Source organism: Quercus suber, unplaced genomic scaffold (assembly GCF_002906115.3).
Source record: "Quercus suber isolate HL8 unplaced genomic scaffold, Cork oak 2.0 scaffold_43, whole genome shotgun sequence".
Taxonomy (NCBI): domain Eukaryota; kingdom Viridiplantae; phylum Streptophyta; class Magnoliopsida; order Fagales; family Fagaceae; genus Quercus; species Quercus suber.
The window spans coordinates 644,429-657,649 of NW_027069508.1; the positions used below are offsets into that span (position 1 = coordinate 644,429).

At 34.2% G+C, this 13,221-nt stretch overlaps 1 protein-coding gene across 1 annotated transcript; it reads right to left on the reverse strand.

Annotated features, from left to right (window-relative positions):
• Nucleotides 1-969: 969 nt before the first annotated feature.
• On the reverse strand, nt 970-7,744 carry LOC112036476 (CO(2)-response secreted protease). Its single transcript, XM_024069319.2, has 9 exons — nt 7,224-7,744; nt 5,555-5,820; nt 5,323-5,434; nt 3,838-4,357; nt 2,933-3,033; nt 2,352-2,597; nt 2,111-2,225; nt 1,817-2,027; nt 970-1,718 (listed from the first exon to the last, which is right to left on the reverse strand). Exons 1-9 carry the CDS (start codon nt 7,484-7,486, stop codon nt 1,123-1,125), a joined length of 2,430 nt encoding a protein of 809 aa, XP_023925087.2. The 5' UTR covers nt 7,487-7,744; the 3' UTR covers nt 970-1,122.
• Between the last annotated feature and the right edge of the window lie 5,477 nt (nt 7,745-13,221).

Below are 13,221 nucleotides of genomic sequence, written 5' to 3' on the forward strand. Positions count from 1 at the left end.
GTTGTTTGTTTTCTTGATACTTTTATCTACATACTTGTCATATCAAGGTGATCCACCATTGACTTTGGTGGAGGGGATCCAAGTGAGTTTTGTTGAGGTTATCACATTATGCTATATTTTCAGAGCCTCAGTGGTTTGTTTATGATGGATCTATACAATTCTTGTTGGTGCTTCACCACCAACTTTGCTTGAGAGAGCTGTTCTTTCATGGACTTGGTTCCGGGTAGGGTGTACCGTTTACCAAGTTTGTTTTTTTCTATGTTATGTGTTTCTATTCTATTGTGTACACAAAATTTACCAATTTTGTTATTGGTTCACTGAATCAGCCCTACTGCCATCTTTTTGCACACTAGTAGTTTCACTGCCTGTGTTTAGTTGTTTATAGCTTAGTGAAGACTCCTAAAACGTTTATATTGTGCAGGGGAAGGCGCTTTCTGGCATTGTAAATTGGAAAATGCTGAAGATATTAGAGTAATTCTGACATTCAAATTCCCAAAGTAGAGGTATTTTTTAGTTCCATTGTAGAGGCTTGGTTTTCTTTAGCTATCGAAGTGGCTCCGACCTGCCACTTGTTAGGCTCCCTGGCATATGCATTAAGACATACAATGAAATTAAATAAGTAGTAGCCTTAGTTTGACCCAAAACTGATGGAATAGAATCAGCACGGCGAAGTGGAGAAAGAAATCGAAAATAGAACAAGTGGAAAATTTATTGGTCAAGGCATGCCTTATTCCCAGGTCCTATTTTTTGAAGAAGGGTCTTCTCTATTTAAAACTGGTTTTAAGGTTTTAAAATTCATTTTATGGTGTGGTGTATACATAAACTTTGTTGTCCATGCTATCTAATGCTTAGAATAGGTCGCAGAAATGAATGCTCGTTTTTTCTCCGTTGACCATTGCTAAGTTGTAACCCTGCATTGGCATTGTGGAGAGGAATGTTCCATGCTGGCATTTCATGTGGTGGGCAAAATTGTATCGGTAATCACTTTCAGTTGAATTAAGCATTGTTTGCTTACATTATGTGTTACTGACTTTGTTACTTAGCCTTTGAAATTTAAACTTAGCTGGAGATACGATGCAGTGCTCATTATTACCATGGGTACATGTTTAGTTATCTATTACATTAGAGCACATACTCATCGTTGTCGTCACCGCTCTTACTGCTTACTACAAATGGACTCCGGACTTTGAATTTTCCGTTAGTCCAAGTGATTGATCCAAATACATCTTCCTTCAATGAGGTTGCAGTGGAAGAAGAAAAAATCATTTGGTAGCTCAGCTTCTCATTGTTCTTTGTAAATGTCAGTTGATCTGGAATCACTTTGACAACTATTCCGCTAGGTGCATCAACACTTGCAGCATAAACCGTTTTACCATCCCCACCAACGTTAGTTACCGTTCTGCTTATATTCTTGCTCGCTGTTCCATCGAATTTGGAGATTGCAATTGAAGGGTAGTTGATATTGGATACGTAATCACTGTTCGAGTTCTTGGGGCAAGCAAAATCATTGGGAATTGTTTTCGCAATTGCTTTAATTCCATCTATATCAAGGCCAAGATAGCATAGGTAGTTCAAGTAGTCAGTGGTGCTGGTTTCGTACACTAGCCCTGGTTGTAATGGTCCAGATGTTGTTACTTCCCCTGCACCATAATCATAAGGTGTGGCTATTGAACCTGCATCTGTTGTTATTGGAGCTTTCATGTTGTTTGTTTGAGTTGCTGCAAATTGATGATAGTCAGTGGTCATTGGTTAGTACTATATAACAACACCAAACCTTAGTCCCAAAATTTGTGAATTATGAGTTGCAGATTCTGACCTGTTGTCATGATGGCTGATTTGATAGCCGATGGACTCCATGTGGGGTTCTGTGATTTGACAGTGGCGGCAACCCCAGAAACATGTGGGCATGCCATGGAGGTTCCTGAGATCACATTGTATAAAGGGGGTTCTTTTCCTTGTGGAGTTTGTGATGCGTCGTTTGCAATCCATGCTGCAAGTATGTCCACTCCTGGTGCTGCAATATCAGGCTGCAAAACAATCATGTTAGGTAACTAGTAATTGGTTGTTCAAAGTAATATATAACATCATTGTGAAGAGCAAGAAGCCATGCCTTGAGAATGTTCATTGTGTCGTATGAAGGCCCTCTAGCCGAGAAGTATGCAATAGCAGGTGCTGGCTTGTATTCTGTCACTGCTACCGTTGGTAGAATTGTTGCAACTGGGTTGCTTCAGAAATTTTCGTAGTAATTAGCATTTTTTTTTTTCTTCTTTTCTTCAAATACTCAAGAAATTACTAGTTTAAAAAAACTAGTTTTGGAATATAATTTCAAAAGAAAACTTTGGTTTCATTACCTGCTTGAGTTTATGTAGGAGAGGACTTCAGCAGAATCCTTTGACTTAATCAAAGTTGCTGGAAATGAACCATAAGTACTTGCCACTCTGCTTGATTGGTCGTCTATCAAAACTATACCGATTCCTCCAAGACTCTTTACTACTGATATCTTCTCTCTCGCTGAATAATTCTCATCGCCGACATTGTTACAGACAACAATCTTCCCCTTGATCAGGTTCTTATCCATTGAATCTGGGTTGCAGTTTCTGAACATAATCTCAAGCGTTTTACATCTTATGGAAAAATGAAAAAGAACAGAAAGAAAGAATGTTTTGCATATACTTCGGTCTAACTATTAGTACTATAAAAAGATTTTAACAATATAGACACATGACATTTCTCGAGTTCGTTTTAGTGTTGGAGCTTTGTCCTTGTTTGCTTGTCCAGGCTTTTATCTTTTTTCTTTTTAAAAAATGATAAAGATTATATATATAAGATTTACAAAAGGATGAATGTCTGAATTATTTTATTATAAAGACTATAATTCCTTTTTCCCTGGATTGGCATTTGGCATGGTTATAAACTTATCATGTTTACGTACCTTGCCTGAGCTTCATTGGCACCACTTTTCTTGGCATACTTGGCATATATCAATGGATATTCAGGAGATTGTTTAAGTGGAGAGAAATTTATGCTTTCACCCTGAGGTCAATAGAGAAAAACTCAGCAACAAAAAAAAAAAATAAATAAACCTACTCAAAAAATTTAAATAAATAAACTCAACCATTCATGTAACAATCACATACACAATTTAAAAAAACACACAAATATTATTTGCATATTTTCTGCGCACATAACTTTTGTAGATATCTTAATATGGTAAAGTTTGAATTTTTTTTTTTTTTAAAAAAGAAAATTTAGGAACCAGTTGGAAGTTAAGACATGTGAGAAATAGCTGTCATATTAAATATGAGCATTTTTTTATTTATAAATATTTGCACCTTTAACATAAGTGTCAATTTAATCCTTAAACTTTTGATTTGAACAAATAAAGCTAAGCATTTTTACGTACCAAACCAAACATTTTATTACTATTTTCGTTAAATGCTAATAGCTTTAATCACATGATATATACATAATTGTTTAAATAAAATGTTCAGTAACCAAATTGGCACTCACGTAAAAGTATAAAAAAGAGTACTATATTCACGATATTTTTACAACATATCCATGATATTTTTACAACAAATCATAAGTGGTTAGTTGTCATTAATTCTAATTTGAACCTATCACTAAAATTACTTAGAATTTGTTATGAAAGTGTTGTGAAAATATTGTGAACGTAACATTTCTTTTGTATTAAATGAACACCCTCTCATGTTTTTTTTCCCTATAATTTGTATATTAGAAAACACCTAGGTCAATATCACAATATATAAGTGAACAAAATTCTATAAAAAAAAAATTATGACCATTTTTTTATAATTATTTTCTATTAATGTTTACCTTAATCAATTTGTTTCCACCAAGTACCACATTAGATTGGAAATCTCGGTCAATAGTAGAAGCAGCTACAGTCAAAATCCAAGGAGCAACATTCACAACACTTTCCGAGTCAGGGCCATCATTGCCTGCGGAGCAGACCACGATGATCCCATGGTCCACTGCGTGGAACGCTCCGATCGCAATTGGATCAGACTTCAAATCAATCCTTATATACGATGGTGCGCCAAGAGACAACGACAAGACATCTACACCGTCTGCTACTGCATCATCGAACGCTGCAAGAATCGCAGACCCACGACAACCGCCAGATGAGCATACCGTATAGATAGCGATTCGTGAACTTGGGGACCCACCCTTTGCGGTTCCACCTGCTAGACCGTAGTAGGATGCACTGGCTACGGTGCTACCTGCTGCAGTTGATGCCACGTGTGTACCATGGCCAACTGTATCACGAGGTGTTTGCAACTTTGCTGGGGCTTTAGCAGCAGAGTCGCCGTAGGATCTTGCACCAATCAACTTCCTGATACGCAAATTAAGTATAGTCATCTATTAGGATTTTAAGAGAAATGATATCTCCACAGTATTTTTACAATAAATTCTAAGTGGCAGGTTATTAATGGTTATTATTGTTGAAGTAAAAATGTAATCTTAGTGTTAAGTTCAAATTTGAACTAATAATAACTAAGTACTAACCACTTGGAATTTGTTATGAAAATATTATAAAAATGTTGTGAACGTAACATCTCTCAGTTTTTAATACTTATATAATGAGTGATTTAAAACAATAGTTTAAAAAATATATTTTTAGAAACTTTTTATAGAAAAAGATAAAAAAAAAAAATTAATTATTTTAAAAGTTTTTAAATATTTTTTATAAAAATAGTGTCAAAAACTTTCTAAAAGTTTTTTATATTTTATAAAACTTAGAACAAAGTTATTGTGAGATTTTGTTGTGCCGATATATTTTCTCTATTAAAATTCATTTCCCAATAAATAAGTTGCCCCATAAGTGCTTTTTAATATTCAAGCATTATCTAATAAGAGAACGTATTGGTGATGAGGACAAATAAATTTCGTGTCTAAGAGGCGGGTAATTCAATTGATTCATATCTTGATGATTTCAAAGTAAATGTCTAAAGTTCAAATTCTCCTAAAAAAGATCAAACATAATTTAATCAGAAATTTTTTGTAATTTTTATGCCTACGAGAATGAAAATCTGGATTAAGCTTCTTTGGGCCTATTTTAAGCCGATCGGGCTATTATTATCAACAAAAAATTAAAAAATGGGGCTGTTAAGGCAAGATCACCGACTTAGCCAGTCTTATTCTTGAACAAATTTTCAAACCGTTATGAATCAGGCTCTTTTATGACGACGAATAAAGTTGTGAAATTGAAACATCCATCGCTCTCAACAAAGCCTATAACTTAGTCCTTTTGCATATTTGATGTTAACTTGAACTGTGCAGAAAGTAACATTCACTAACCTATTACAATTGGAGGAGTTGAAATCATCGGCTTTCACGCAAGTTCCCTTCCACCTTGTCGGAATTGGACCCATGTCCTTGTCATTAAAACTCTCTGACTCTGGCCAAATCCCTATATTCCATGCACTATAAATCAGAACATAATGAACAATAAAACAGCACGCGAAGCAAATGTTCAATATATGCAGTTCTATTTTTGTTTACTAAACAATACTAGCTAGTATTGATTTACCTGTGTCTAAGATGCCAATTATTGAGTCTGACCCAACAGATGAAGAAGATTGATCATTGCCAGTATTAGGTTTGGAGTCAATCTTTACAGACGTTTGGAACTTTAAGAAATCCCAAGAACGAGTTGTGTGGAGTTCTACTTGGGTATCAGGAAAAACAGATACAACCCCAGGTTTCTGCGCTATTGAACGAGCCTCCTCCTCTGATATCCGAGCTGCAAACCCTGAGAAACCATGCCTGTAGGTGTGTACTAGTGTATTTTCTTTCCTAGCACATATAGTCACAATTAACTTATAATTAATATTGACTTCTTGCAATTATCAAAAATTATATATATATATATATATATATTGATTTCTTGTAACACCCCTCTAAAAAAAATGATATTATGGATTTGGCTTTGTTGAAAAACATTTCTCTTACGTTTTTTTTTATCTTCAACTTGCCTTGGGTTCAAAAATTGTCAAAATATGTTGCATAAAAAAGTTTTCAAATATTTTGGCTATGGGTTATAACTTATACCAGTATGTTCATCACTCCTTTTCTTTTTTTTTTTTTAATTAATCTGAGTATGTTCATCACTCTTTTGGAGTAAAGGCCCATAGCTATGATATGAAGGATTCTCTATATCTATATGCAGAAATATATAACAAAAAGAAATGGGTAGGTTAAGTTGCAACTTTACTAGGAATTGGTTAATATAAAGCAAAAATTAAATAGTGGACAGGAGTACAGGACGAATATTATTGTTATACTTACTAATCCAATTCCAATTGGTTAATTTTATAGTACACATCTCTTCCAATTGGTTAAAAAACAACATTTGTTTTAATAAAGAAAAGGTAAAGTGTAATAATTTTGTTGAAGATATTGTTTGGATGTGATCAAAATAGCATTTATTAATTGAGAAATCTATACCATCTTAGACAAGAGGATAGAAGGACTTAACCTCTTTATGTGGGTTTATCCAGAACTTAACCTCAACTCAACTAAGTCTTGATAACATAAGTATAGATATATAGTCATGGAAATTAACTGCACGAGTCTGGGAATTCAACCTCAGAATATTGACTTCAATCGATCAAATCACACAAGAGTAAATGAGTCACTCAGTCTTCATGGTTAACAAACAACATTTACTATGTTACAAGTGGTATAAAATAAAAAGTTAGGGCTAAATTATAAGATACATTCTCCAACTTTTTATAAAATTCAATTCAGTCATTAAACTTAATTTTCATTCAATTTCAAATTTTCAATACTCCTTTTAATTCTATTCACTTTCAATACTCACTTTTGTTCAATACAAAACTATGTCATTAACGACTTTGATGGTGACTAACTGGAGAAATAAATTAAACAAAATTGAAAATTAGAATACTTAAATTGAATTTTAGAAAAAGTTGAATAGTGCAATTTATAATTTAGCCAAAAGTTAATTACCCAAGACAACGAAGTCCTTTTAACCTCTTATTAAGCATGGAAGAAGTAATAAAGCTAGCTAATGACCTACATTTTTTTTTTTCCACAACAATTGACGTTTTCAATTGTGGTAAGTGTAAGAGAAAGTGATCATGTCAATGATAAGGGTATGTGAAAGTAACATTCTTCAAATCACAACCTACTAATTTAATAAGTATCTTCTTGTGTCTCTAGCTAGCATTAATTACCTTCTTAACACAGAGCTCATAAGCTGAGCATGGTCATCCCTCAAGGAACCCTTTGTGGAAGCCGCAGCCCCCATGTACACAATATAAACGCCATAGTTAGTCCCCGCTTGAGCTGCCCCAGTATCTTCCAGAAACGAGACAAGGAAGAGAGAGCAGAATAAGAAGAAAATCGTATTGCCTTTCATTATCGTATAGATCTCTCTGTGTATCTGTGTTGTTGAATGAGGAATATCACTTTCACAAACCTCATGCTTTATATACATAATATCGTAACAAATGATAGGCCAATTTGATCAAGGCTGTGGTTTCTATGGTGGGTTTGTGCGTAAGCGCACTGCATACATGTCAAGCTGTAATATGATCCACCCAAAGTGCGCCATTTGAGAAATGGAAATATTGGTGGTGGTACTTCAAAAATGGAAATTACTGGTTACGGTGAAGATGATGATGAAGTTGGTGGTGGATAGCTGAGGATATTTCTTTCCAAGGTCATGAGGTACAGTGTGTTGAGGTCTAAGCATTAAGGCTAGGTAAACAAAGTCAGTACTTATCAAACAAGTTTTTTTTTTCCCCCATTTTGATGGGAAAACTTTTTCCGCCTAGGAGGAATATTTGAATGCACTTTTCTCACATGTATAAAAGTGAAGTAACCTTCTAAATGAACACTTTGCAATGATTTGTAGGGGTGCAATGCAACTTTTTGGGTCTGATGTCTAAATTGGATGCTTAGTAGCAGGGCCGGCCCTAGGCCTAGGCCACCGCCTAGGGCCCTACTAGTGGAAGGCCCTAAATTTTGGGAGAAAATTTGATATATTTAAAAAAAAATGGAGATATAAAAAAAAATTAATTTTATATTTTTCTCTACTTTTAAGAAGTCTCAAATAATTGAGTAACGTTAGAGATAATACAACTTTAAATACATAAATTTTACAAATAAAGTAATGCTACAGTTACAAATTATTTTACGATATTTTTACAAATTATTGTTATAGTCAACTTCTTACTGGTTCTCATCTAGAATCACCGATAACATCATTTTTTATTTATTTATCTATAATCATTTACCACATCATCAGTTTGTAAAAGTTTTTGTAAAAGAATTTGTATCTTTAGCATTTTCCCTTACAAATATATGTTTCACTAATCACAAGAAATAATTCAGATAGTAAAATGATTAAAAATATTATTAATTTTATTTCAAAATTTTACAAATTGACGTGACAATTAATATAATATGTGGACATCAATAACCTATTAAATACATTTTTGAATTATTTTTTGTGATTAGTGATACATCTTTGTAAGCATCATGTTATAAAATTTATAATATCCCTAATATCATTCATTCAAATGCTTATTTATTATCTTCTTGAGGTGTCATTAATCGCATTCATTTTTACGTCATTTGAAAGTTTTTTTAAGTAAAATTTATTATAGCTTTAATATTTTTTCCCAAAAAAAAAAAAAAGCATATTACAATATGAAAAGAATAAATTTTTATTTTTAAAAAATTATAATATTAAATATTAATTAAATATTATTTAAGTGATAACAAAAATGTTTCATTTAATTATATGGGCTTATAGCTCCAATTTTGTTGGGCGGCCGCTACTTAGTAGATCGGGGCCCAATCACCTATGAGTGTTGTTGATGTTGTGCTTGTGCTTCAAATCTATGAAAATAGGGAATTGGGGATCACACTCTGCACTCTCTGACAAGACATTTTGGAGTATAGTGGTTTTTAGATATATGACATCGTTTTACCCAACCCCAATAATCATACAAAAATGTACTTCCATGATAAGAGAGAATATAATGTGGTAGTGCAGCAAATGTAAATTATATCCTTGTAGGCATGCCCATTAACTTTTAGAGTTCGTGATTAAAAATAAGGGTATATCACATAAGGCAAAAACGTCTACTAGTGGTAAGTACAATTGAATCACACGTAATCTGCAAATTCAGGTGCCCACGTCCAAATGGCCAATTCAGGCGCCCACGTCCAAAGACTATCTTAGTGGATGGCAAAGAAAACTAAACTAAAATCATAGACTCATACTCATAGTGCGCCACTAATTCATGGTCACGTTTTTGTATGCACGCTATTTTTGTCAAAGGGATTTGCTTAGTTCGAAACCTGAGTGCGAAGAGATTTCTAGTTAACTGGCACCTTGTAGTATATTCATCGGTGACGTTATGATTCATAGTATATTTCTCCCATTATGATATGAATTGCACTTTAGCCTTGGTGTGGTGTGCTAAAGATGTTTTGGTAATGATTTAACTAGGTGAAACTATGAGAAGCGCGATCTGAGTAGACAAGAAATTTTTGTATTTTCAATTATGAATCTCAGAGTAGAACCGTGTTTATATCCCTTAATCTAAGAAACTTATATTGTAGTCATCACTTAATTTTATTTATAGTAGAACAATTAAGAAAAACCACACAAAAAAAATTATTAATAAATGAACATATTAAAAAAGGCTTTGAAAAGAAAATAAAAATTATATGACTTAATTTTCTAGGTATAATCTAAAATGAAATAATGGATAAGATCAAATCTATGTTCCTTAGACTGAGGCCAAAGGTTGAGTTATCGAATGAAAATGTGTTAGGCATCCACATCATTTGGTCTAAGAACTACTCTCTTAAGGTACTATGATCAATATAAATTGCCAATCCATCTATAACAAAATCAATTAAAAAAATCCAAAAAAATTAGAAGAAAATTTATGAAATAACAAAGTTTAGCTCAAAACCAGTTTGAAGCTATTTCCTCCAACTCATGAAATGTGATTTATAAAACTATTCATGTGTATTAATTAAACAAATTACATAACTCATTAAAAGTCATGTACACTAAAACTCAAATGGATGATCTCTTCAAACTTTTTCCTTCACAAAATTCACATTCTCCATTCACCAAAAAAATAAATAAATAAATAAAATTGACCAGAATTAATAACAGAAACAAAATTTCACTCCAAATTTACAAGCAAATTAAACCAAAAAAACAAAACGAATTTAAACCTACCATGGTCCTATGCACAAAGATACACCTAAACCTGAAAAAGCATGAACATTGCTATTATGCATGAAAGTGCAAAGATGAATCCTACATGTGAATTCTTAATGACGCACACAATGATTCCCATAAGTCATTTCTGAAGAAAAAGATTGTTACATTCACTCATCTCATTTTCCATTTTTTACTCACCTGTTGTCAATAATATTTAGTTTTTTTACAAAAAAACATCATTACTTTATATGAATTCTCTGGAATTTGATGTGATAGCAATGCATGATTCTAATCTATATGTCATGTGAGAGATGGAATGAAAATATTTTATTTTATTTTTCTTAATACTTCATTTGATGCAAGTTATTGAAGTCAAATCCTTGAGAATCATCCTTAAGACCTGTTGAGGGGGAAATTGATGTTTCTTAATAAAATGTTGGGAAACCAAGCCGAAACTCGACTATGGGCTCTTGAGATGGCACCCAAAGGTTTTCGATGTGATGACAAGCCTATCCAAGCAAGAAAAACAAAGGCTGCACTTAACAAAACAGCAACAAAAGCCCAATGAAAAATACTTTACAATGCTTAATTAGTACATTAGTGATCTTGTTCTGATAGTTCAAGGGAAATAAATGCTCCAGCAGTAAGGGTGATGTTACATTGAAGCCCAAAGAGATAAATTGTCCAACAATAGAGGTGGAATTACACGGTCTAGCAATCAATAATTAGATAAATTTAAGAAAATTTTAGGTCCTTATGTGTCTCATTCAAAAGGAATTTATTGTGCTTTCATCCATCATTACATCAATGTGAGGAAAGAGTTCAATTGTTCTAAAAACATCATATCTTTCAACAGTAAAGTAAAACGTAAAAATTAAAGGTTCCCTAGGAAGAAAAAATGGAGGATTAATTGGCATGGTGTAAAGGGAAAAAGAGATCCCTGCTCAGTGCAATGGGTATTAAACTAAGATTTAGGTAAGTATGTGTTTATAAGGCATGGACGAGCTGAATGTAGTTTGTTTTTTGAGTGAGTGGTATAGGACTGATGTTGATATTGAAGTCTTTTATGAGTAATGGGCTGTTCGTCAGTAGCTGAAAGACATTTATGAGTTATGGTAGTGTAAAGGGGGAAAATAATATCTGGGATTAGATGGGTGTAGGCTAAAGATGATGGGTGGTGAGCTAAAAGAGAGTTGAACCATCAGCAAAAATGGCCAATGAATCTCAAAGTCTCAGAGGGGGGGTAGCCAGGTTGTTTTTTGGTTAGTTGCTTGTGTTTTTATAACGAAGCTTTAGGGAAGCATTAATTGACAAGAATCCAAAAAAAAAAACGTATGACTACTTAGAGGTGATGAATCAAGGTCAAGCTTTCCTGGGATTTTTTATCAGAAGTAAGAAAATTTATTTCAGGGGCTGCCTTGCTTCTTTAGGTAATGATGGGATTTTAGAGTGTTTTGCATTAAATGCCAGGATTTTTGGGGCTGAGCTTAATTATTGTGATTGAGGCATGTATCAAGAGCGAATCCTAATACTCCAACTGAGATTCAAACCCCTGAGAAGTAAGATTTAACACCCCCAAGCTAGGTGTCAAGCTCTAGTCTACTTCAGGGGTTCCGCTGGAGATTCCTTAATGCCCTCCAAACCACATGCTCCCAATTTTTCCCTTTAGGATTCATGGGCTTGGCACATGAATCACGTCTTAAACGTTTTCAACATTTATAGTATCCATTTGTTGAAGTTTGGATAATTTAGTTTCAGCTCCCCTCCGCTAGAGGTGCAGTCTTGAGGAAAATGATGGAGTTCCATCATCTTTTAGACTTCAGCTGACATGACAATCCTCGGGCACTGTTTACGTCAGGTAGAGAGTGGTAGAAAACTGATGGGACAACTCTTAGTCCATTCTTAAATGCTTGGTTTTCTTGTATGAGTCTCTAGTTATTCTTTTTGGTTAGAGATGAACAAGCGCTGGTTGCCCACTTTCAATCATTTGCCTCCTGCTGGTGTTTTTTGGCTTAGGCTTGCTAACATGGGCTGATCCCTTTGGGCCAAATTGTGTGCCTCCTAAACAACACATGTTTGCCATGGGTTTTCATTCCTCATGGACTTTTGTTAGTGAATTTTTTGGGTTTTTTCATAGATACTTGCAGTGAGCCTTTAGGCAGTTAGTTGTAATATTTGAAACAACAGGACAAGTTTCAAAATACTTTTGTAAATAATATTTACTATGATGAATTCCATATTGCAAACAATGTTCATGGTTTCCAACAATCGCATCATAATTTAAATGATGAGCTTATGGGTTTGAATGTCTTACCACGAGTATTTTTTTTTTTTTTTTTTGAAACTAAAACTGAATTTTCATTAAACTGAAATTGGATAACAACAGAGAACAGCAACGGGACAGTCAAAACAAAAGCAAAAACAAAGCTAACATTTAGCTCTATCTAGCAATAACACATGCTGTATGACAGGCGACTCAATCCCATTCCAAAGCTGAGAAGAACCTGGTGTCTTGGCTAGCTGAGCCAGCTCATGCGCAGCTCTGTTGTAGTCCCTTTTCAGATGTCGCATTTTCCAGCTCCTAAAAGACCGCAGCAACTCCAAAGAACCTTGGATGACCATTCCAAACTCACCATTACAGCTACTCTCGTTAATGGCATCAACCACCTCACAAGAGTCAGATTCCACAATAATTCGTTGAAGCTCCATCTCCATAGCCAACCGAACCCCTGCATCTACTAAAAAAGCTTTAGTGACAACCGCTCCATAGTCTCCATTCAGCACCTTACACGTCGCGGCAACAACCATCCCCCTACTATCTTGGATAACTACACCAATAGAGGACCTACCTCCAATCCCAGCCGTAGCACCATCAACGTTTATCTTATATACATCCGAAGGAGGCGCAGCCTAGCCAACATCAGAGGCTGCTTGTTGTTGAGCTCGACAATACAAAATAGCATTTTTGTAATCCTCCC

Excerpts from the sequence above, each read along its gene's own strand:
- LOC112036476 (XM_024069319.2), bottom strand. The coding sequence starts at position 7,486 with ATGTATATAAAGCATGAGGTTTGTGAAAGTGATATTCCTCATTCAACA. Across the intron at positions 3,034-3,837 it reads GTGGAAACAAATTGATTAAG|GGTGAAAGCATAAATTTCTC; the intron begins GTAAACATTAAT and ends TATTGACCTCAG. Across the intron at positions 2,598-2,932 it reads GCCAATGAAGCTCAGGCAAG|AAACTGCAACCCAGATTCAA; the intron begins GTACGTAAACAT and ends GATTATGTTCAG.